The 26,140-nt window shown below is 40.8% G+C and overlaps 1 protein-coding gene across 2 annotated transcripts in view; it reads left to right on the plus strand.

Annotated features, from left to right (window-relative positions):
- Window positions 1-14,705, plus strand: part of LOC109485508 (maternal embryonic leucine zipper kinase-like) — a 31,911-nt gene extending 17,206 nt beyond the window's left edge. For both annotated transcript variants that reach the window (XM_019789195.1, XM_019789196.1), the window contains 2 exons: window positions 5,059-5,254; window positions 13,797-14,705. In XM_019789195.1, the coding sequence (XP_019644754.1) occupies window positions 5,059-5,242 (184 nt within the window). In that variant the 3' untranslated portion in view covers window positions 5,243-5,254; window positions 13,797-14,705. The remainder of the gene's footprint in view (window positions 1-5,058; window positions 5,255-13,796) is intronic.
- Window positions 14,706-26,140: the final 11,435 nt, after the last annotated feature.

Raw genomic sequence — 26,140 nt, forward strand, 5'->3', positions numbered from 1 at the left:
AATGCCTCTGACCATTTACAGCTTAGAGGTACATATCCAATATTTTGTCAAAAACTTCTCTGTTACATAGCGGATCATAATGACCCCCAGTGGGGGTCTTCACGCTTCGTTAAAAATTGAAAAATCTCAATATTTTAGACGAAATCTTGAGATCTTATGAGACAATATTGAGATTTTTTATGACAATCTCCAGATCTTTCAGAAAATCTTAGGATGAAAAGAAAAGGTCTTACGATCTTTCCAAATGTTTTCAAAGTACCTTGAGATTTTTCCATAGCATCTCGAGATGCTTTAAGAAATATCAAGATTTTTTAAAGCAATCTTGAAAAAACGTGAGATCTTTTAAACAATCTTGATATTTTTTGAAGCATCTCGAGATGCTTTGGAAAAATCTCAAGATACTTTGAAAACATTTGGAAAGATCTTGAGACCTTTTGTTTTCATCTCAAGATTTTCTGAAAGATCTGGAGATTGTCATGAACAATCTCAAGATTGTCTTATAAGTCAAGATCTCAAGATTCCGTCTAAAATATTGAGATCTTTAGAATGAATCTTGAGATTTTTCAATTTTTAACGAAGCGTGAAGACCCCCACTGGGGGTCATTATGATCCGCTATGTAACAGAGAAGTTTGTGACAAAAGATTGGATATGTACCTCTAAGCTGTAAATAGTCAGAGGCATTAGTCCAAAGTGCTCTGCTCATTCCAATAATAATCTGCTCGGTGTTATGTACACTGTATAGCCAGTAGTGGTCGAAAACTGTCTTGCATTCTTCAAAGTAGCATTATTGAAGACAGCAGAGAACGTAGTAAAATTAAAAAGAGTGCTTTCAGCAAAATCATATCCAGTTGCTTGAGTAACTGTTTTTTTTTTTGCATAAAAAGAGTGCTACTACTAGTACTAGGAACATTTTTCTAAAATCACATCAATTCTGAAAGGAAAATAAACTGTAGTTCAGGTAAAACTTGTCTGGTACAGGTAATTTTGAATGTTGCTTGCACCACTGCGGGTATGCAGAAAAATGATTTCAAGCCCTGAGTAGTGTAGGGAATATGAAGAAGTCTCCATCTTTTTATCCCTACTTCATTATTTGAGTGCTTGTGCCAGGTGGACCTTCCTCCTCTGACCCTGAACTAATGAGAGTGCCATCCCCTGTGAACCAATGGCGGAAATTTGTTAATTTTCCTTCCAATTGATTCCTGTTGTAAGGTGCCTGGCCAATCAACATGATTGACACCTGTCAAGAAGAAAGTGCAGGAAGCGCTAACCTATCAGGAGAGAGGGGGACGGGGGTTAAAACTGTTTAAGATCTATTTCTATGCACTTAAATCTGTTTGACAACTTTCTGTTCTATACAACTTTGTAACTAATGCCAAGGAAATCATTGTATTTTAACCCTCTTCCTACCACGTAACCCTATAAGCAATTCAAATTTGGTGCCAGACTCCTATCTTAGCAGGCTGAAGGTTAATACATGTAACAGTTCAACTTCAAGGAGATACCGCCACTTCCAGGCTTCAGTTTCTATATTATATAATCACCATAAACTTTTCCAGGTCTACATGAAACTCTGAATATCAACTGTCCCTTCCTTCTATCTTTATCTATAAATAAATTCCTCTGGTTGAAAATTTCTAGATAGCGGTTTCAGGAACGACAGGCTGCCTTTGAAAAGGGATGAAACTTCCTTTTTCTCCACTTGAATCACAAAAGCAAAGTACGTAATTGGCATGATCAAAGAATAACCCAACACTTTAATTTCCCATCCCCGTGCTGAACCATTGCCAGAGGCAAGTCGGGGGCTTTTCTGGGACGTTGTCCTGTGATGTTTGATCCTGGCCAAAGTGGGGATGACAAGATAAGTTTTTAATTTCCTCCTGCAGGATTTTTGTCCTTCCTTCATCTGGAAGTAGTTGCGTATACATGTTTTTGTATACATGTACTAGTAGGTGAGACGGGGTTGCAGTTTAATACCAGCACCAGGCCGCAAGTGCAGAAACTTTCAACCAAAATAGCATCATGTTCACATTTGGAACAAAACTTGACATAAAGCTAACCTATCAAAAAGAAATTAGGTCCAACATTGGAACACAGATTACTGCAACAAAACTGGAAGCAAGAATCTTGCATTGCATAATGGGTACACCTGTTAGACATGACAATGAAGAATTCTAAACATAGACTGCCATAGAGAATCTAAACAGAAGAAGCAATTGTGTCCTGGCTGTTAACTCTCTTTTATTCAGAAATTTGTATCATAGCAAATTACATAAAAAGATCAAAAGTTAGATGCTGAAAAGTGAGATATAACATTTAACCGTACCTTTATTTGTGGCCTTAAAGCACATTTCTACACTCCTCATGTTTTCAATGTTCCGAGACTGTTCGTCTGTCCCTGACATTTCACATCATCCACACGTCAGGACAATGCCTATTTTTTCCTCTTACCTGGCCTTTCTACAGTTTATTATCACTTCAGAATACCCATCAGCTTATCTGCATCATTAGAAAAGGGAAAACATAAAACACCAGTCCCACACAAATCTTCAAAATCCCCTCACCCATCTTCTTCTTGACTAATTTCTTGCTCCATACAATTTTCTGCTTTTCTTGGGCAAGAGGTCAAAAATGAATAGCCGTGCAAAAAATCAGAGTGGCACTTCTATGTTGAGATAACTCCGCTCTGAACCCTGCCAAGCCTAAACTGTTGTCCATGTGACTTAGTATAACGCACGTGTAATCTCCCTCCCTGCAATTTTGTGCCTTCCTTTGTGCGGCATGAAATTTGTAGTGACAGTCCACTGGCCAGTGTCGGAGCATGATACGCACCCAGCCGATGATACACTTGTCCTAGAGTGAAAATGCAGGTCAGGGTGCACATTTGGAGAAGGCGAAAATTGCCTCTTTTCAGGTGCTTTCCGGTAAAAAACGTCAATGGACCTGCCATGAGTTGTCAGAGATAAGGCCACGAGAACGGGTGTTTAGGACGAAGAAAGTTGCCGGGATTACTAGAGGAACGCTGGAATAATTTGCATACGAAATTTCTCCTGTCTACAACGACTTTTCAAAGGTTACTCTGGGTACGGACTATAACTCCTCCAAAACTGGCATGAAAAAAAACAGGACAAATACTGTCATAACTTTTTAGCAGGATTCTTAATGTCATACTCTTTTATATGTATATATATATTTGCTTACAGTTTTTTTAGAGACATTTCTTAGTTCCCGTACCTGAGGCAGTGTGATACTCGGCATCCTCATAACGCCTCTTCAGAATTTACACAGATAACTAAACCCCGTCTTTTTATCGCTCCAAATGAAAGCAGTGTTTTACACAAAGTCAGGAAGTTGCGGCGGAGTTTGCCATGCGTAGAAATTGTGGTGACAAGAGACTGGGCAGTGTTAGGAGGAGATAGCAGTGGGCTTGGATGATACATGTGTAGCACAGTAGGCGGCACAGTAGGAGCATGGTTCCACAAGGCTTCCTGCAGGGAACTGTCATATATCATTCCTGGGGGAGCCAGATAGTGGTAAGCCTTTAAGAAGAGGCTGTTCTTTGTGTGGTATTATGCTACTTCTGTAATATTAAGGCTGCTTGAAGCTCGCACAGTCTTAGCTTGTAAGTTATAAGTATGTTTCAGAGACTTAAAGCTGATACGGACATGACAGTACTTATTACATGTATATCAGAGCTACAGCAAGTCACGTAAACATTTTCACACTCAAGACTCAAATAGAAGAAACATGTGATAGTGATATGACATAATGGCACAAAGAAAACTTCAAACTCCAAGTTAACAAAAAATTGATCTGTCATTACGAAAAGTGCTGAGAATAAACATGCGTCAGAGATATCTTTCCTTAGGTTCTAAGTTTGCAATGTGCTGTCCACTTTTCTCCGCTGCGTTGCACATACATACAAGGCGATACAAATCTTATGAAAGTTAACTTGCACTTCTGGACACTTCACATGATGGATTAACAGTTGTGACAAATGTAATTTCTGGGTTTAGTTCCTAAGTCCCTGTCCGGATGTCCTTGCTTCGCCCATATCCAGACCACAGGTAGGGATTTAATTGCAAACGTACTACAAGGAGGGGATACCCTCACTCTAGATATCACTGCAATTTCGTCCAGGCTACCGAGTGATAGGATCACATAACGCTAATACCAGGGCTTTGTGTATTCTCTCTAACATCTGCGGAATGAAAGAGACAGATTCACGGGCATTACGTTTTTGGGCAGAAGGATTAATGTGGACTTTTGATGAATGGCGGTCATGTTGAAGGCAGGAGATAACACACATGACAGACATTGGGTGGGCAGTGGGAGGTCGCACGGCAGTTTCCCAGTATGGCACCACTGGTGCCGAGTGTCCGATCCTTGCAAATACTTTGATCTTCCTCAGTCTGTCCTTGAATGTTGGGAGTTTACTGAGTTCGGTCAACTCTAACATGGAATTCTTCTGTAACATCTTTGATAGTGTTACATGTGCAGCAAGAAATGAATGGTGGTTTAGGGACTTGGCTTTCTTGCTGTTGGGATGCTTTCTTTTTAATCACCGACGATAGCCTACAGTTGTACAATAAAACGCAACACTTTGTAAGAATGATGCCAACTTTGTGCCTCGGGTCGGGATACATCATTTTACGTCCAACTTTCTTGTCTGTCCCAGTCTTGAGCATACATGGATGACAGCTACATGTACTAACATTTTGCAATTTAAATATTTTGTATCAATACTTTTTTTTTTACATTACTGGTATACAAATACAAAACTAAGTGTCAAAAATTATGAGAAGCAAAATACATATATTGATCTTACTTCTAATGCTACAATGTAAATCTATTACGTGGGTTCTAAACTACTCTAATGCATAGGTTCAGCTTCTCATCTCTTGGTGATGTTAAATACGTTAAGTTTGAGATGGGTTTTACCAAAGTGTATCACCTTCTGGTAAATGCTGGAAAATGTAAGACAATTTCAGACTACTTATGATGGTGTTTTTCTTTGATGTTGATAGATTATAACCGTATTGTACATTCTTGTGTTACAGGTACAGTGTGAGGTGTAAGCGTGTGGATGCTCGAGGGAAGCCCACACTGCTGTTTGACATGGAGGTGTGTCAGATGCCCAGTCCCCAGTCTAACCTGCTGGGGGTCCGCTGTAAGAGGGTGAAGGGAGACACCTTCGACTACAAGAAGGCCTGTGAGGATGTGCTGAGAGGGGCTAAACTCTGAAGCTCATGTCAGGTTCGTATTTATATAACTCAGGAGTCTGTGTGAGTGTGTGTGTGTGTGTGTGTGTGCCTGTGTGAGTGCGTGTGTGTGTGTGTGTCTTGTGTCTGTCATCAAGATAACTCAAGAATGGTTGAACAGATTGGTTTCATATTTGATGAGTTGGTAGGGTGTGACAAATACTAGAAATGATTTTTTGCCCCCTGCTGGTTTTCCATGGAATTGCAGCAGAACTTCCAGTTCTGATATCTCGTCTTATGGACCACCTCCTAATAAACAGTTCTGGCGACAAAACTTTGCTGTGCCTTGTCAAGAGGAGGACTGATGATGACGATCATCATCATCATCATAAAAAAATCATAAAAAAGGCATAAGATTAGCACATAGTGCACAACGCTGTTGGTGACTTGCACAGTTTCACTGTTTCACAGGAAGAATCAAGACAAATTCTTGGCCAATGATCTGTGACAACTTGTATTTACAAAGATGCTCGCACTGATATGATTTCTCGATAAACCCTGATTCCTGACACCCAACTTCTGCTCGGTTCAACGGCGGCTAAAGTACCAAAATATTTGATATCTCTGACAAAAACAATATGTCGCAATTACCAGGACGCCTGTCCCAGCCCTCCACTTCAGACTTCATGGAGGTAAAATCAGAGCGACCTTCAGACTCCCCCTGTGACCTTTGTTTCACCACTGATGGTTATAAATCACCTATTACCCGTCATTTGTCGCCACTGTCTGGCCAGTAATATGCTCCAGACTGCCTTATAATAATTTATATTGAAGCCACAAAAGTGGTATAATGAGTGGGACACCCCTGGTGACTGTTGCTGGGGTGCATTTAATGACCTACCTTTGGGAGAAGTCAAGTGCCTGCTGCTGGTACTTTTCCACAGTTTCCTCCTGTCGTTACTCACTTCGTATTTCGGGCAGCGGCGTGTGTTTCTGTGCCCTTGAAAGAGAAGCGCCACAAGGACATCTGTTCTATCCTCCTGTCAATGATTTAGTGTCTGGTACATGGTTGACTGAACTAGTTCTCAAAATCTTTGATGTCAAAGTAACTTTGGAAAACAAGTCACAGAAAATATGATTGTTCGAATTCTTGTGGTTTTTCTCTGATACGACTGTATTAAGTTGCTGATTTGTTTATACCTTCATTACCACTAGGCCAAGTTTCCTCAGTGCAATTTCATTTATTAGCTAATTATAAGGTCCTCAAAGTCAAACTGAAAGTATTGATGGTCCTAGTATACTCCTTGAAGCAGAATTCTATTAATAATAAATAACTATTATTAACTTCTTGACACAATAGAACATTCAATTAAGTTTAAAATTTTGCAAACCAACATACCAAGGCAAAGATTGGAAGAGTGAATATATTTTTAGAAGATATATTCACAGATATATTCACAGAGTCCAGCAGTGCAAGTCAAGTGCATGTACAAGTCTGGCCGTGCCTAGGTTTTTCAGGTGTGCACCCACCCACATCGTGTATGTCAGGGGCACCAATTTCCCACCAAGGCCCAACAGTTGTATCATCTCACTCAGGACCATTACAGGTCCTCTGTCATCGCCCCCAAACCCAGCAGCCACCAGATTGCGTCCTACAAGGTGCAGTCTCCACCCAAACGCGGCTGTTTTGCCAACGACGGCGACTAATGATCAAACACGTTTTTAAGCGGTGTTGTAATGCAAATAGAGAGGTGAGGGCACCTGGGAGGAAAAGGTGGTCAAACGGCCAGCTGGTGCTTGTTGGTGGTGTTTGTACCAAATACAGGGTAATGTTAGAGGGGAGTGGTGCAAGACTGGGGATGATGGGGTCACACTTGTAGAGCAGATCGCTGCCACCAAAGTCCCTGGCATCTCAGTACTCTGCCAATGATATTTCATTCCATGATTGTACAACATGTAGTGTATTAGTACCGGTTTGTTCAGAACATTTTGAACAAAACGTCCATCATCATCTGTTCAAAATCAGGGATTAGATCAGAAATTTAAATTTGAACACGTTTTCCTGACCAATCAGGCTGCTTGTTAGTTCTTTACTTCTCCAACAGAATGCACGCTGCTCCATTTTGACGGGAAGTGTTTTTCCTGTTTGTTTTAAAAATTTCTAAAGCTGTTGGAACATCTTGAACTTGAAGGTCAAGAGAAGAATGGGGCTCGTTGTTCGCTGTATTAAAAGGGGTCAACATTCCCTACTTTTCTGCACAATTTGGCACACTGCTGCCCGAGGAGGAAAATAAGTGGAACTGCCCAGGTGCAAGCCATTTGCCATGTTGTGACTGAATACGTTGTAATGTTAGCAGGGTGATCTCACAAGGAGGTCACCTTCTCAAAGAGTCCAGCTGGGATCAACTACACGTACATCTGTACTCAGTTCTCTTATCGCGTTTCTGGAAGTTATCCTTGATAATGGGGTTGGCAGATCAAGTCTGACTTCTGACAAAAATCTGGGTACAGATCTTTTTCCCATTATCCATTTAAGGGATAATCTGTTGATTACAGTGATAACTCCTTGCAACGTACATGATAATGTGGATGTAAAGAAAGTCTATGTCCTATAGAGTTGGCAGAAGATCTCTATTTATTCCAGCTATTAACACATATTTGAATTATCAATTATGACATCTGTCCATCTTTTTTTTTCTTTCATTCTTCTCACTTCTGAGATATTGTTCAGCTAAACTTATTGAAATCAAATCTGTACCTTTATTCCATTTAGGAAGGCTTAAACTCACCAATATTTTGTGATGCTTCCTTTTACTTGATTTAATTTCTGCAACTGTGTAGGGCTCACATTGTATCATTGCTACTTTTCGTCTTTTCTTTTAATCAAAATCTCTTCCCCTGAAAGAAATACTGCTTGACTCGCTTGCTTCTTGACCCCAGGCGGAAGTAGGCAGAAGGTACCTTTCACCTTCCCGGGGCAGCTGGGCTTGTCGCTTCCCGGTCCTTTTGAAATGTTAGTGGAGGTAATTATGATGCTGTTGACAAGACGGAAACAAGCGGGGCAACTGTGCTGGAAGGGCAGAGCCGTCAGTTTCTAGTCGGCGTGGGACTCGGTGGAGTCAACTCCAAGGACCAGCAGCCCAGCCTGTTTGTCAGGATTGGGGAGTCAAACGTGGGTCATTCTCAGAACAATTCTCCTGGCTCCACTAGCTAGCTGTGCAGACTTCCTGGGACCATGTTGTATTCTCATAGCAGATACACACCTATAGATTTAATATTAGTATTACATATTTTTTTATAGCTGGGCTGTGATAATGTTCAATATGGGTGTTCTGACCTGTGTGATAACTAACTGTATCATACAGGTTCTAAGGGGTAATCACAGCCTTAAAACCAGCCTATTGATAGCGAGGACCAGCCTCCAATGTGAAATAAGCAACCATTTTCCATCAGCGACATCGCATTTTTGCCTCATATCAGTATGCGGTTGATACAACTACTACTACATTTTTAAAAATCCCAGAAAATTGACGTCAGTTTTACTGCCATTAAATCGTTTTGAGTACGTGCCTTTAAGGTTGTGTCAGGCCAAACCAACATTTGGTTGCAGTGCTTCATCACACTCTCCAGTTACTGTGCAAACTGTGTAGTCACTGACCCATCTGAACACTGCAACATGATATCCCAAAATCTGAGGCTCCTTTGGAGGTTCGCTGGCACCCATCCCTGATTTATCGAAAAATTGAAACATGGTAACCCAAAATGAGGCTCCTATGGGGTATCACAATAACCACTGACCTATATTTCAGCTAAAAACTGAAACTTGATATCCCATAAACTGAAGGCTCATATGGGGTTCTCCTGTACCCATTTGCCTATGTAAAAACTGGAACCCCTTATATTAGCTGCAAGCTTTAGGCTTCTGGAAACTGGAATACCTTCAAAGGTTCTGGTGCTTCATGTTAAGAGTACAACCAACCCCTGGAAGTATCCCCCAGTATGTTCAATATGTCATCAATAGCAAGAGAGCTTTTTTTTCTCCAGGTACCTGCTTTGACCTTTTTTGTCCACCAAAAACACAAGGCGGATTACGTGATATACACAAATGTGTGATAAGTGTATGTACAGTGGAATGGGCCAAATCCACCTTCAATCTAAAGAAATCTGCTATTTGGGAATAAAGCCAAGCCCATATCCTATCAAACGTACATGTACATGTAAATTGTACGATGTGACATGGATGGGAAAGGGCAGTGCCGCTGTGTTTGGGGGTTCCGAGAACCTCTTTGGGTGGTGACCTCAGTTAACACTCAATTTCAGTGCTGATGATCCTGAACTCTATTGAGGAAATCCAATCATTATATGCCATTTGCACACACCCAGCCAGCCATTCTTTAGCCAGGCCAGTCCAGTTTATTCAGCTGTTTATAGCAATACTAGCTGTACAGCATTTCATGCAAGTTTCGCTAATCAGGCTTCAACCAAATTTCTAAAATTGCAAAATAAATCTTTTCCTCCGTAGAAGTTTTTGATTCGGGAATAGCACTCAACGCTCATCCTAGATTGTGTTAATGTTCTAATAGTAATAGCCAACTGAGAATTACTTACATTTAGTTGTTCTAAATCTAATGCATCATCTTGTTATACTGGTTACCATATGTAGCATTCAGACGATCACAGGCCTACACTTGAGCAAATGTGCAGTTGTACGATGGCATTAAGGCTCCATCAGCAGGGTAATACCAGCTCCCATGCTCGTATCAGACCTCCACAATGATCATGGCTTGTCTCTCAGCTCATCCCTCACCCAATGGGAGCGCCAATCACACACAGGACTCGGCAGAAGTCACCGTATTATCTCCCACAAGCAGAAATAAGCTTGTTCAATGCAGTCCAATTGCCGGGAGTCTTCTGGGTGCTTTGTGCAATGATGCCGATGTTAGCAAACAATTTATGCCATAATGGCAGTAACCTTGTCTGTCGAGCTGGTTGACTGAATACGTGTGCCACCCAACTGCGGTGATGATCATGGTGGAACAAATCGTTCAGGGATTTAAACCTCGCTGTAAGGAGATGCCATATTGGAAGTATCCAGTCATCATCATTGCCCTTACTCTTCATGACTTTTAAAAAAGAAAAAGTAAAGACCGTGACTTCTCTTACAAGACTGGGTGGTTGGTTACAGTATGTTGCATACTGCATTTTGGATGATTAAGAAATGCATCTTTTTCTTGGCAAGTTGGATTAGTTTTTGGTTTGTGAATTTAACCAGTCCTCATACAATTACAAATGTTTCTAAAATGATGTTCTGTTGAGAAGAAGAAAAAGGGATCATTATTCCAATTACAGTAACTGGTTTCATCTCAATAGCCACTATATGAAGTCTGACACTGCATAGTTTTGACATTTATAAGCTTTCAACTAATTTCAACAAAGTGCAGTGAGCAATTCTAAAAGATTAGGCCATCTTTTTTACCATTGCTCTTAAGAAACCAACACAATGTGTGGCAGGTGAGAAATTGATAGTACTGTAGTACGTATCAAGAAGGAAAAAAAAAGATAAAAGAAATGACAAGGTTGAACTCCTTGGATAACATTACCTTTCCTGTGGATATCTCACACAGTGTTTAGATAGATCTGCAGCCAGCATATTACATCCCATCTTTGATATCCCCTGTTCCAGAACGCTGTTAACACCCAATTTACGGTTTGATGAGGCTGTAGTCTTTGGAGGGGACGACATGATTGGTTTCGGTTAACAGACTGCCTCCCACCGTGTGATAAACCACAGAGAGTGTGGCGTGACGAAGGCAACACCCGACCACGGAATCACAAGTCCTTCACCCTTCCCTCACACACGGGTCTCCTGTGGGCCGGCTAACCTGCACTGGGCTGCCTCCTTCCACAGTCTATGAATTTGAATCTTTAAGACCAACTGGAGTGTCTCCTTGATCCCGTGGCCAATCCCGTGATCCCTGCAGCTCCAAAAATGTTAACACCCAATTTACGATTTGATTAATCTGTTGTCTGGAGAGACGGGAATGACGGTTTGGGCTCAGTCAAAACTGCTGAGGTGTTAATGTTGTTCAAAGCGAAAGGTTTCCTTATGGCTTGCCTTTTTTTTAAAAGTGAGAATTTTTGTGCAAAGGCCTCACACACCTATTTTGCTTTCCCTTCTCCAACTTCACTTCCTTCTGTCATTTCATTTCTGAAGTGTTGCTATTCTTGTACCTACTGTATACATGTATATGCTATATGCGCTTGATAAAGGGCAACACCCCCTTCCTTTAGAGTCCAATCAGTTAGCAAGGGTTGAGCAACCAAACACTGCAGATTAACAAATTTCATAGATAAAGAAAAATCTTTTTCATTTGTATGTTTTGTGGATCTTGTACTGAGTACATTTGAATGATGTTACCAACCTAGATGAGATTTCCTCCTTATACAAAGAGCTTATATGTAATATATAAAATATTAATATACTTCAACCTGAGGATATTGGGTTTTCTTTTTTTACAATCAGTACTGTCTTTCTCCTGCTTATGTTTTGATGCCTGACATCTTCCTTCATATAGTTGCTTCTTGCCACTATAGCGTCTTTGTCCATAATATCACCAGGGTCCATAATATCGCCACCTTGAGAAACAGTGTGCTTAAAGATATTTTTACTGCAACATACTTTTGGTATGCACTCCTTATCTTTAAGCACACTATTTCTCAAGGTGGCGATATTATGGACCCTGGTGATATTATGGACACAGATGTTACATGTATGTAGCCAATCTGGATGGCACTTTTGCAGTGAGAATACATTTCCAAAGACTAAGTTGTATTATCCCTCATCCCAGTTCTTCACTGGGGTTAACTTATGAAACATAAGCAGGTGAGAGACTTGTGAAAAAAGAAAACCCCAACATCCCATGTTCTATCAACCTCACGAAATTATTTTCAGGACATCAAGACCTGTGAATACATTTTAGTTGGCCCTGGAACTTGCCCAGTAGTTTTGTACGAGGAGTCAGTTATCGTGCAGGACTCCCTTGATGAAATGAACCCAATCCATCCTACACCTCTCTGCCCATCCACAGTTAACACCCAATTTACGGCTTGATGAGCCTGTTGTCTTCAGAGGAAATGAAGTGATTGCCTGTGGTTTAAAGATCCATGTAGCGGTAAAGAACCTTGGAAAATTAAAGAACTGTAAAAGTTCACCATGGGGAGTAGCTAGCAGCTAGAACGTCTCGCCTTATGACTCCACAAGTTATTACTTTATTATGGCTCAAAGAATTCCGTAGATAAAGAACAAATCTTGTTTTGTACATTCTGATGTATTTTCATACATAAAAAACAAATATTTTTTCGCTTTTTATTTCTTTTTCTTTTAAATCATATTCCAGTTTTAAAATCAAGGGTCAAACAAAATCCAATTTTAGTCTTCAACTGTCAGTGGTCGTCTCATATTGTTGTACAAGACAGCTCTTCTGTGATACAAAGAAGACTGCTTCTAATATGTTATGAAAATATAGATGTCCTTTTTCACTGTGTACCATAGTGAAAATCATATAGAGACCGCTGACGTACATGTATATGTAGTGAACATTTAGAGTCTACAGCTTCAGAATTCTAGGGCAAATTTACAAAATTTACTAGTAGTTTTTTTTTGGAGGGAGGTTGTCATGGACTCTATCTAAACTCTCCTTTGATATTTCCATACATGTACAGTTACAGGATTATATAGATTTACGTTATTATTGTCACAATTACATGTATCATCACAGCTAAAAATTCTTGTGCATGCACTTGGATCAAGGTCCATCCATAGGCTTGTATATATTAATGTAGCACCCCCTTCCCCTACTTTTCTGTAGTCTGAGGACTTCCTAACAACTTGATCTCATATTTGAGAAAAAGGGATGAAATTGAACAGAGGCAGTGGTATACCACAGGTCATTTATCTGTTAGCTGTCACATCAATATCAATATAGGGAGTGAAAACATAGCTGCTGCCAATGGCAGGAGGGGAAGGTGATATATTGCAAGACCTTCAAAACATTTGCTTGTAAAGTGGCCCGTGTTCCGGTGTGTGCACCGTAGGTAGCCCAGGTTTCAGGGTGCTAGGTTTCCTGCAGTTGTATTTGTTTGTAAGAAAATGACAGTTGAAATACTATCAAAGAGTCTACTGCATTTGACTATAAAACACCAGATTTCCTCAAGAGCACTTTTAGAACTTACAAAGTTACTGGTCTAGATATGGATATACATTGTAATTGCATTTGGCATATTTATACACAAAGCTTACAATGCAACTTCTGGAAGCAGAGTTTGTTACTCCTTGACATAGTATTTGTAGTAATTAAAAGAACACTCATGAAAGATTTTTTTAAATGTTCTTTCTGTAACCGTTTGTTTACAATCATGATTTTGTAATTACATGTACATGTGTACATTGTTGCCACCTGTGAACATCTGAACTGTATACATGTATATCTGTTTGTTTGTTTGTTTGTTTGTTTATTTGTTAGAATTTATTTCACTTTTTGTTTTAAAAACACATGTATTTTTTGCAGACACACTGATATGTTTGTTTTCTATTACAGAATACTAGAGAGCTGGAGTGATGTGATGTCTCCTGATGCATGCTGGGAGAAAAGCTGTCACATGTACATAGAGCGGAGGTGGTGGGTCAGCCATATCATTCTGTAATCACTGTCTGTACAGCAATCAGGACTTGTACAAGTTAGAGGTGTTAGTTATTAGATTAATTCTAACATTAGCTAAGAGGAGAGATCCAATCTGGTCTTTATAGGCACACTAATAAGCATGTAGCAGAATTGGAATCACTGCAAAAGATAATAGCTAAAGATACATTGTAAGCATGTATGTTACCATATAAAGTTTTAGTACTGCATCTTCTGTTATTCCCAGTTTGTAAACAAGATATGAACAGCACGTTGGCACAGGGCTTCTTTAATCAATTTTTCAGTTCACAGATGAAGACAATATTTGTTAAGAAACTGAAGAACATTGACGAAAAGTAACGTGTACATTTGTATGATTTAATTTTAGATTATGAAGGCTGTATTGGTCAGTGATTCATATAAGCTTGTTGTTTGAGGTTGTGGATTCAGTCTAATAATAATGTACTTGTGTATGAAAACCCATACAACTAAAGAACTGTGGTTGTGAGATTTCTCGTTACTAATATTAATGAAAAAAGCAATAATGAATACATACATATAAGCTGTAAAGTGTACGTGGAGACAAATAGACGAAAAACAATTCAGTACATTCAAATGGCCCCGTTGGAAGGATTGTTTGAACTAACTACAGAATCAAGCTTGTACAATGTAAATAATGTCTACATTACAATAGAATAACCTTCTGTCAGTCATATACCATCATCATGTTATTATTGTCTTCTAACTGTTGGATTTTTCCTGAATGTTACACTGTTTTCCCTTTGTCTAGTTTTTGCTGTCGTATGATTACATCTGTGAGACGCTTTTATAAAATATAATGTCTGACAAATTATGTTGTTGATGAATGGTGCATCAATGGGACCGATAATTGTGTGGTAAACTGAGTAAAGACCCAGGGGAAGACAGCGTGCCCTAACATATATTCCTTGCCGGGTATCACCATTTGTATTGCTGTTATACAGGCACAATTAGATCCCACCCACTGATACTGTCGCTGCAGAAGGCCCGCCGCGTTCCCGACTTGTCTTCTTTGTCCTTAGGTTTGTTGGCGGCAGAGACAGCCTAATTTAGTGGGATGAGGCAGAGCCTGGGAGAGCCCGCTCCAAATGTCACCAGATCACATGCCTAATTCCGCCTGTTCTGACTTAACAAGATCTAAATGAGTTTTTACCAGCTATTTCCATCCAGCGGCAGCGCAGTAGGTCAGCGTACCCTACTAGGCTGATGCTGGCGCCGCTATGAAATTTCTCATTTTGGTGCTGAACTTTCGGCATGATGTATTAGAGACTCAAATTAATCTCCCCCCAAAGTGAAGATGACCGGAGGAAATTCCCAGTCCAATAAGCGATCGCAGATAAAACTTCATAAGATCGGTTAGTTTTGTGTCCCTCTGTGTCCTCCCCGACCATTTGCACCAACTTTTGTAATATAGATGTACAGGAGTCTCTGCACCCCAATTTCTCTTCCTCATCTGCAAGATAAATCATAATGTTGGGTATCATCCTGCTGCTCATCAGAGGAAATAACACTGCGTTTTTCAATCGCAGGTGGTTATTGCACGTCTGTATGAAACATACATCTTGTGGCGGGTGATTTATGACCCTCTCGGAAGGGCTGACACGGAGGGAGATGCCTACGCAGATACACACCCGACAATGTTATCTTTCACCAAATCATGGGGTGTAATTTATGAAGAAGCAGACGAACCTTTATCTATCCTGATAGCTATTTTCTTTGTAATTCAGCACAAATAATTACAACATTTTTCATCCACGACAAGTGTGTGAGTTTGGCTGTGGTGGCGATATTAGCCACATTTCGCGCCGTAATATTGCATGATTCCTTTGTGAAAGGGAATTTGTAGATAAGCTGTGTGAATCATTGCTCATCACAGCAAGAAGGCCGCAAACCTTGATATGAGCCTGTTCACAAAGATATGAACACCTGTCCAATAAAATTACCTTCTGATATTGGATATAGATATGGCGCCAGTATGCACAGGGCTATGACATTTTACCACGATAAACTCAGCGTTATCAGCCGCCAGGATCTTGTTCATAAAATCGCGGGAAGGAAAAATCTGCCTTAGCACTTCTTTATCGACTAGTACGTGACAAATGGGAGCCAATTTTGGAGTAATGAGGAGAATTGTGATAATGGTCATGAAAGTAACGATTATGATTAGTTATTAATCATTGTGTTGAAAGGGGCTGGAGGGGAAGGTAATACAGGTTGTAGTGGATTGTACTGATCTGTGCTTGACATGAATCAGTGGAAGGGAGGTCAGCAGAGGCAGAGCGACATGGCTTGTTAGCTCTCAGATGTAGAATGGCAGTTTAAATGGTATTAGCACCCCCAACAAGTCCAGCCACAACTACGCTTGGTTAGTGGGGTCTTAGATTGTTCCTGTGTGCAAGGCAGCTGTATCTGCTTAGATAGGTGTGGATTGGAGACAAAGATGGGTTTAAAAATGCTGTTCAGACAAATTTCTTCAGACATAGAATTGTAGGATTGGACTTTACAGTACCATTATATTATATTGTATTATCATAATGATTGTTTTTTTCTCCAGCAATATAAAAAAGTTGAGGAGATGAGACAATCCTGAATCAGCAGTCTTAGAAAAGTAAAACGCGTGTGTCATCCGTGTTTTTTCTATCGCCAGTTATCTATCCGCCTCCCTCTCCCACCAGCCATCTATCCATCTGCATTGTTCCCTGTGGTGGCGAGGTGCACTGGCACCTTGACATTTATCCAGTATTGTGTCTCAGTCGCCCCGGCTAATTCTGACAAATTCTCCCTCATTAAACGCGTCAGGCTCTGACATCTTTATTGTTCTGCCTGCCTGGCTCCTTCACGAGGCGTAGCAGCTGGGATTACGGAGGGAACTCTGGGACTTGCCACTGCCGCGACCCCCCTGCAAATCATGCGGCACAAGACAGGCATGACTGACAAGGAATATGTTTCCTGTATGGGGATAGCTTATAAGACATCGCCATGGGGAATATACGGAAAAGGTGACAATAATATTTCTACTTCCAGCACAAATGTGTATTTATTGCACAATGCAGAGGGGAAGAGATGAACATATTGCATCAAGTCTGATCAAGATAAAATCAAATGGTGAACAAGATTTATGAATCAAATATCCAGTCAAAGACCTGTTGCAAAGTGCTATCTATTGGCAGGTAAATGATGGAGCGTGTCCCCAGTCCCAATGGTTCGGAAATAAAAATTGTCACAAATTGCTACCTGGCAATATCCAGGTGAAGTGAGGCGTACGTTCCCAACTTGCAGAAGTCTTGCTCAGCTGATTTCCGTGGACAGTTTCCAACCACCACTGTTCTAAAAAGATCTGTGGCATCATCAGTCTGGTGAGTGGTCATACCTGTGGTTGCAGTTGCTGTAGTTAGTTGTCATGTGCGGTATGAAGGATGTCGGTTAGCTTGATGAATGAACCACTTTGTACTTCAGATTTGAACTGACAATGTAATGCTTGGATCTGCAGAAGACTTACAATATGTATAGTTACATTTTGTTGTCTTACTTCTCACAATTTCCTGATTAACCAAAGTTAACGTCCTCAGGTGATCACACACATGGCCACTGGGGACCAATCAAAAGCTTAGACTTTTACAGAAATTTACAATACTCAGATAATCACATGATCTCAAGGGACAAATCATGGACAGCAATTTTCCACTTGCTTGCCTTGATTAACATTGAGTGATATTGTATTTGTGCAATGCAATCAGCAACTCTGCAGTAAATCAACATGTTTCTTTGCAAAAAGGGAGCAACACCTCTGGTGGCATCCCATGCTATGAAATGAAAACAACCTAACTGCCTTCCCCCTTGTCGTAAACTACCCTCCTGTGCAAACTTTCTAGTGGGCGGTTGTTTCAATGAGTGTGGATAGAGAGTGGTATATGGGATGAGAGCTACATGTTTATCTGAGGGAGAGATGTTCAGACCATGAGTCCTTTCCCCATAAACAGTCGTGAAAAGAAACCGCTGTGCCATGATCGTAGAAACAAACGCTAACCGCTGGAAAGTTTGCACAGGAGGCTAGTCATAAACCCCTACCATAGATCTGGGCTATAATAAAGCGACTACAATCCGTCAATACAAAATCAACCAGAGGTACCTGTAGTGAAATATTGTAGACATTTCCAACAAGATTCTGGGCCAGATAACAGTGATTCATCTTGTGCAGTAATGATTTCCTTTAAAATCAACCTTGTCCAGGTTGGTTTACCCCCAGGACTGAATCTTATCTTCCAACTGGACCTGTGGCTAGGTGACACCAAACATAGCTAATGATCAGGGGACTACCCTACATTCAAGTAAGCATATGTCATTTCTGGGGTACAACTGACTGGAAGACAGTAGGTGACATTTGCCAAAATGCCATAAAGCTGCCCATAACATGCAGCCCATAACAGGTCTTAATACAGACGGTCTACTCTCACATTAAAGGCCTAAGTGCTGACATAGCACATTGGTTGATCATAGGTGGTCTGACTAGTAGATGACCTCTTCCTATAAAGACTAAGATTGCAGCTGAAAAGCACTTGTGTTGAACAGTATAATGATATGTAGAAGATGGATAGCTTGAACATCTTTTTGCATTATCATTATAGCTTTTCCAGGTTTTCTGTTTCAAGAAAAAATGTCACCAAGAAAACAGACATTGAAGAGTTTTGAAGTAGTCTTGAAATTCAGACTTTGCAGAAATATAAATCTTAGTAGGTTCAAGTCCTGACCACTCTCTTGGCTGGAGTAATGTTGGCAGGTCAATGGACCAAGTAATTTGGCTGTGTAGCCTGCAGTGCAGTGATTATCAGGCTGGATGGGTGGAACAACTTGCCCCAGTCCTGCCAGGGAGGGGGAGGGGCAGGCAGACTCATCCTGATCATGGGAGATTGCACCTGTCAATCACTGTCATCTAGACAGACAAGCTGTCACTCAAAATACTGCTCTAACCATCTCTCGCCTTTTGTGTTGAAATCATTCAACAGAGATCCACACAGACATGCAAGAGAAGTGTCTGTGCAGTAAAGATTGGGGGAAGATCAAGTTCCCATGATTCTCCTTTAGAAAAATGTACACCTGACACCCTGGGAACATGGACACCTGCCACTGAGGTCAACAAGGGCGTGGCCCTCCTGACAGGGGAGGAAATTAAAGGATTGAGGCTTGTCTCACGCTTGTCATCCACATTAGTGTCTGGTCTGGCTGTCTGCAGTATCTGGGTCTAGATACCCCCCCCCCCCCTTCCATCTTGACTTCAGGTGATGCTTAGCCTGGGTGCCAGACTGTGTCCAGGGTCTACACAGGCCAGTTCCTCAGCTGCATATCACACCCCTCAGTTAGGCCCTAATCCTGACATGCTGGCTAACTCTGGGCCTAGCATACTTTGGTTCTGGCATCCAGGCTAGGTGATACTAAGAAGTCTGCAACCACAAATTCTTTTCTTCTATTATACTATATTATATTATTCTATTATACCAAAAGTTTACTTTGAAAACTTACTCAGACTTGTGTTTCTTACAGACAGAATGATGATATAGAACTGAGGCACTAGTGTACAAAGTGAACAAATCATCAACCTTCAGCACTCATACTTACCTACCCTTATCAGTGATAGCATTTAAGTTCATCTCTGTGTTGCTTATTAATGTGACACGTGTTGGCACTCCAAGGCACCTGTAACACTTGCCTCAGTATCGATGTATGATCCAATATGACAAAGTTGTAGATTCCTCTATGTTGTGGTAAGGCATCCATACATGTAGAACTCCCCCCCCTCCCATTGCTTGTCCAAAACACAGAAACTTGGAAAAAGTCCAACTTGGCATTCCATGCATAGAAGTTCTGGTGTGCTCGTAGATCAATTTGTTCTCCTCTGTCCCTTTTGTCATCCCTCTAGCAAGATTTATTCTGTCTGGGCCAAAGTTTCTCGGAGTAAGCCACATATTTTTCCTTCCGTAGACATTCTTCACTTAACTTGCAAATATTTAGTAAAAGGGAGCCAAACCTTTGATCCAGAGTGTGGAGGTTTTGTCCACACAAATGTCACGTCCTCCTGACAGTGTCTAGATGACTTTATCGCAGTGGGGTTTTTTTGAACTCTCTGAATCCCTGGGAAAATCTATGGTCTCGTTTCCAGGACCAGGTGATATCCAAGGTTCCCCACTTTTCCCTCCATTTTGTCCAATATTTAGGTTTTGAATTGTTCGTCATGAAAGTTTCAATACAAACTTTTCACGTCTCTCTTGAGATTCTACAATAACTGGTGTTCTGATTAGAAGTTTCAGACTCCATCAACCATAGCAAGTGTAACACAGGAGCAGGCACACCAGCATGTCCCTGCTGCCAAAACTAACATCTTCACAAACCACTATGTTTTTCTAGTTTTACACTGATACTCTGGGTCTCAGTCCAAGCAGGTGCAAAAAGACGAATCCTAAAAAATTGAATGGTAGAAAAGCTAGAACTGAGAATGAGCCGGATCCGTACACCTGCTTGGAGATTGACTACTCATGTCTCTGTGAAACCCCAGAGCTACTGGACCTGGAAGTTCCAGCCGAAGCTACCTGTATTCCCACAGTACACACTGACAGGACTGCCTGCTGAGGCTCCCTCCCAGGATAGGGTTACAGTAGTGATAATTAAAAGATAAGCTGTGAGAGGGATGGGGAGATACAAGGGATTGAAGGGACCTCCTGGTCACTTCTGTGTCAACACCCCAACCTCTTCCCAGACTCCTGGGGGTCATCCATTGTTTGTCTTTGGGTGAGGGGGATTTCGCCTGACACAACATACACCACCTGTAACATTCCCCCACAGGTTGTGTTTTGTTAAGACTGTAAAAGAAATAATAGGAACTAAAATTACTGAATCAGCATGAGACAGAAGATGTAACACTTGTTGATATAGTGGTGGTGTGGTGTTTTAGAACAACAGATCCAGCCGTTGAGGAGTCCCCCTCCCCCCTGTGTACTTGGCAATTTGTCAAATATTCAATTTGCCATGGGGAAGCTTTAACTTTGAACATGTTTGCCTCCAGGCATCTTTAACTCGAACAACCTCGTGAGACAAAGTTGATGTACATGGACTCTGAAGGTGCAAATTGGAAGCTGGAAGTGATCAGGCCTGTGGGAACCGAACCCCAGACCTTCAGTCTGCACCCCTGACAGGTCTGACATGGGTGGGACACCTCACAAAGTACATTACACAGTTGCCAAATGAAGTCTCTCTGGGAAAGGAGGGTCTGAGACCTCACTGTCTTTCATCAGGAGTACAGGTGGACAGACTACTGGAACCACAGGGCTCCCTGTGGGAATAGAACCCATGACTGACAGGTGTAGTGAAGGGAGTAACAAGTCAGGACCTCCCTTACCTGGCTGAAGCTCCTTGCTCCATGTAGGATGAAACCCTGGCCTGGTGTTGTTTTCCGGGAGGTTGCAGGAAATCCATGCCAAGTACATAATTGAGATCAAAACTATGATGTCTTTGATGAGATGTTTCTGTAAGTTGGAATCATCTGATTTGTTGTGACCTTTGGGCTAAGCAGAAATATGGAATATTACAGTTGGTCCAAACTGTCTGCTCCTTATTTATGGCGAGTTTGGGAACCGAACCCCAGTAACTCCCACCTAGTCATGACCCAAGTCTAGGTGACTGTCTTCATTGTGTGGAAGGTCCAGCTTTGAAATATGGTGCATTCTCCTCACTCATTATTTTGTAAAAGTGTTTATTTTAATGGTTTATTGAAGTTATCGCTTTCAAATGCCCCCACTATAAACACTTTGCTCCAAGTAGGTTTAAGGTACCATTTCCTACAGGTCCACTGGTAATGTCTGCTGTAGTTGATAAACCTTGAGGACTACCATAACCCATAGACCACAGGGGCTCCTAGTCTGATATGCAGATCTGTTTCAGTGTTTGTCCTGATATAGGTTGTAAGGTCAAGAGTCTAGAGAGATCTAGTGGATTGAGGTCACCTTATCAATTTGAAGGGCTTATCAGAAACTTGATCCAAGCTCCCTTTAGTAAAGAGTTGGTCACCAAATTCTTCCCAAGTCTGTCCTGCGGGCCTTTCACTAGTGGTGAGGGAGTTCCTTCCTGTGACCTTGTGTTTGTATGGTGACTGCTACTGTCCAGACACAAGCAAGAAATTAAAACTTGAAACTTTTGAGCTAGAGAGTACAATGCACATGTACATGTACAAGTGAAAGGCCTATGGAAGAACTAGTCTTTGGTGAATAGCTTTCAGTAGCAGCATTACAATCTCAAGTGTATTTGTGTTGATAAGATAAGAAGAATGATGTCTGTTTTTCTTTTCCTCTAGTCTTGTACCATAAAACTAAAAGGTTGCAACACCAAATTGGAAGACTATATTTCTGCTTTATCTTGTCAAAGTAGTTAAAACAGAGAACAGCCACAATACAGTAATACACAGCCATGTCCAGTCATCCAAAATGGAATGATGCTTCTTTTTATTTGGAATGGCAAGATCGTAACAATATATCCATATAAATATAGGTTACAAAAACCAAAATATAACTTTCAGGGTACAAAGAAACAACAAATGTAACACAAGCTTCAAGAACCTCTTTACCATCGAAACCACTATACACCACGGAAATATATGTAACACAAGAGTCGTTGACTCTTTATCTTGCACATTACGCCATAAAAATGCTGGACTCGACATGAAAAAATAATGCAAAAGCAAACTGCATAGATACACTACATACACTCTGTCTTTCTCTCTCTCTTTCTCTCTTCATTGGTCTGAAGTGTACATCCGCTAACATATACAGCAGTTTTTGTCAGTCACACATTATAAAGGTAATAGTGGTACATCTCTTCTGTATATGGTATGCATAACTACTATGAACAGCTCCCATATACACTACTGACACTACCACTACATAGGAAAGGTTTTCTTTGTTAGATATGTACATCATCAAAGATAGGGTAACAACACTCTACACCTAGACTTAGATACACTAAACGTATATCTGGTCACTCTGATCGCCCTACGTATATATACGTTACTTGGAAGCACTGGGGTTTTTGCTATATATCACAAGCGTAGGCTTTTGCAAAAATGTACTCAAGGCTTTACACTATTACTTGTACACCAAAATATTTTGACATCTTACATGTAATGCAATGCATTTTTGCTACAAAGACATACTTTGAAATATCATTATAGCCAAGCCATTTCACACACGAAACATATAGGTGAAATGTTCATGAGAAGCCATGACATTTTTGTTCAGCCCACGTTATGTTGTTAAGTCGTACAAAAAATTGAAACAGTCTTGGATACAACATAAATGATAATATCTTGCCGCTGATTGCATGAGGTGTTCTGATTTGGACAAAAGATATAAATCTGAAATACAAGCTTAAAAAACATTTTCCACCTTTCATCTGTTCTCTAGACTTGTAAGATCTCCAATTGATGCCTCAACCCCTTTGTATAGAAACAAGTTTTGCACAATGGCCTAATTCCACTTGGTCCAGAAATATATTACACCTAGCTATGGCGCAGGTAAAGTATGAAGTGTATTGCTTTTCCTATAGCTGCAATTTAAAGCTGGAACAGCATGCCCATAACCCAGCCCTTATTGCTATTTAACTTCTACAGTGTGCAGAGTCAATAGGTCGTTACCATGCGTGAGATTGCCCATCAGAAAATGGCTGCTTGGGACCATGGCACATGAGTTTTATCTGAAAACGATATTGTCGCAGGTAGCTGTGTGATCCGTATCGTCACAGAAGTGTTAACAATGCTACATCCTTTCAATTCTGCATCTGCTGGGGAGGAAGTGGGATGTGACATCCAATGGCTTGTGACATCATAGCTTCCCTAACTCGGCATAGGGATGGAAATGTACGTCATTTAGGTTTCATGGCAGCTTGTACTTACAGATGTACGCGTTAAGTCAGTATCGTGGCACATCGCGGGGTGAATGTTTCTCATTTTAAAAGCGGACCATATGCTGCAGCTATATCTCCTGCACTTAAGGTTGACCTTTACCAGAGTGCCGTGTGTTATCCATCTCTAAATCCCGTGCACATCTTCCAAATGATTGTTTTTGGTTGGGGTAAATGGGAGAGATGGGAGATTTCTGATGCTTCCGCAGGTCAAAAAGTCGCAGCTTCAGTTGTAGGACAGGGGTTAATCTGTGACCGGGCTCACATTTAGAAACAATGCTGCTTAATGTAGGAGAGAAATGCCTGAATCACCACTTTCCCAGCCCAAATACCCCTCATTTCCTGCCCTCTTAAATGTCTTTCCTCACCCAGGGGGGAGAATACAGAGCATTAAGAGCCTCTCGTAGAATGTGTTAATATGGATTCATTATTGGGTAGCAGCCGCGAAATGTTCTCCCACCATAAAGTGGCGACACCATTGCATGCTGACTATGCCCTCTGCATACATTAGCTTAGTGTAATCATGGAAACCATGGTGATGCAAGCCTTGAAACATCCTCCGGTGAGGACGACAAAACGTGTTTTCAGCCAGAATTTTACCAATCTTTCTCAGTTTCTGGTTCACCCATGGAAATCGGTAACATCATCACAAGCAGTCTTAACAGTTCACCATCCTGTAGACTATTTGGTAGAATGTTCCCGGTAGACCTGCGCCATTCTAGCGGTGATAGGCTATAAAACAGGCCGGCCTCACCCCGGGACACATTCCGGCTTCCCCTCACCTCACAGGATCACTTTTGTATCGTTCTATTGAAAAATTGTGGTTGTGGAAATCCAATCATTTCGCCCGGGTGTTCTCTGGTCCAATTATGTCCTGATTCGGTGTTATTATAGAATTTCCCGTGCCACGACCCCCAAGGAGCGATCCTGGGCTCCACTCTTCATCACAGGGATAATTTGTGTGTTCTTCTACTAATTAACTGCCACATCTTGTTCGTTTTCCCATCCCACATTCCTCACAGATGATATATAAGTACAGAATGTTGGAAAACAGCAGGGCTGGATTGTCGCTAAATCTGATCATTACGCAGAAAATCATTACTCGGTGTTTCACGGAATCCTGCTAGGATTAATCCACTAGTCTACTAATCTGGGATGTGTTTGTGCATGATTGGTATAATACGGAACTGTTTACGATGTGTTTTTGGTTTTAGCAATGGCAAATATCTCAGAAAAGGACCGAACCTGCCAGTCGATGAGTCATCACTGTGTCGTGTGACTTCACATAAAAGACCAATATGAGATCAAAAGTTGATATACATACGAGCATTGATGCAAGCTGAGCTTTTTTCCACAAGTCATCCATATTTGCCACATCGTAGCTGAAAGGATTATACATGATTGCTCTAAGCACAAACAGTGCCCTGGTCTAGCTTTTATAAGTACATACAATCTCAACTATGTAAAACAGCATTGCGAAGAACCGACATGAGAATGATAAAACCTTGCACAATATAGTCCAGAAATATAACTCTACATTTGGCTCATACCACAAGGACTTTGGGAGAAATGTACAAGACGGGGAGCCGCCTGCTTTTGGTTGCACAACTGAGGTCTGTTGCCATGGCAACACTGTACAAAACATGTTGATTGGAGAAGCATTGGGTAACCTAGGCAACCATCTCCAAGTGGTGCTGACTAAAGCTATGTCAAAGACTCTCCTTTTGCTTTACCAAAATATACATGTAGTGGTGATTGACATGTCATTAAGTACACACATTACACATAGGAGAATCGTACAGACTGGAGATGGTGCCTACATGGATACATTCTGGTCAGAAAATTGCACAGATTTTGACTTCATGGCTGCAATTATTTTCTAATCATCATCAGATTACGATTTTGATGTATACACATATTACCATATTTAATTAGGTTCCTCCAATATTTCTTCTCTTTTAGCTGTAATTTTGAATGATCATCAACTAGAGTTCCCCGATCTCATACCTTCGCCAAATGACTGACAAATTATAGATTAGATTATTCCCCCCTGATTTAAGAAATAGGAACCTAATTTTCATGAATTATATCATTTTATCATAATCTCAACCAAAAGACAGTCTTATATAAACAAACAAGGCATTCTAGTATTTCCTAATAAATTATGCAAATGAGGTCCTGATTTGAATTAATTATGTTTAATGATGTTCACCTCAACTTAACGTTTCAAATACCATAAGTATGAAATTACAGGCAGTTATCATTACATAATTATAAAATTTCTC

This window comes from Branchiostoma belcheri, unplaced genomic scaffold, assembly GCF_001625305.1.
Source record: "Branchiostoma belcheri isolate BF01 breed outbred unplaced genomic scaffold, Haploidv18h27 scaffold76, whole genome shotgun sequence".
NCBI classification, from domain to species: Eukaryota; Metazoa; Chordata; class Leptocardii; order Amphioxiformes; family Branchiostomatidae; genus Branchiostoma; species Branchiostoma belcheri.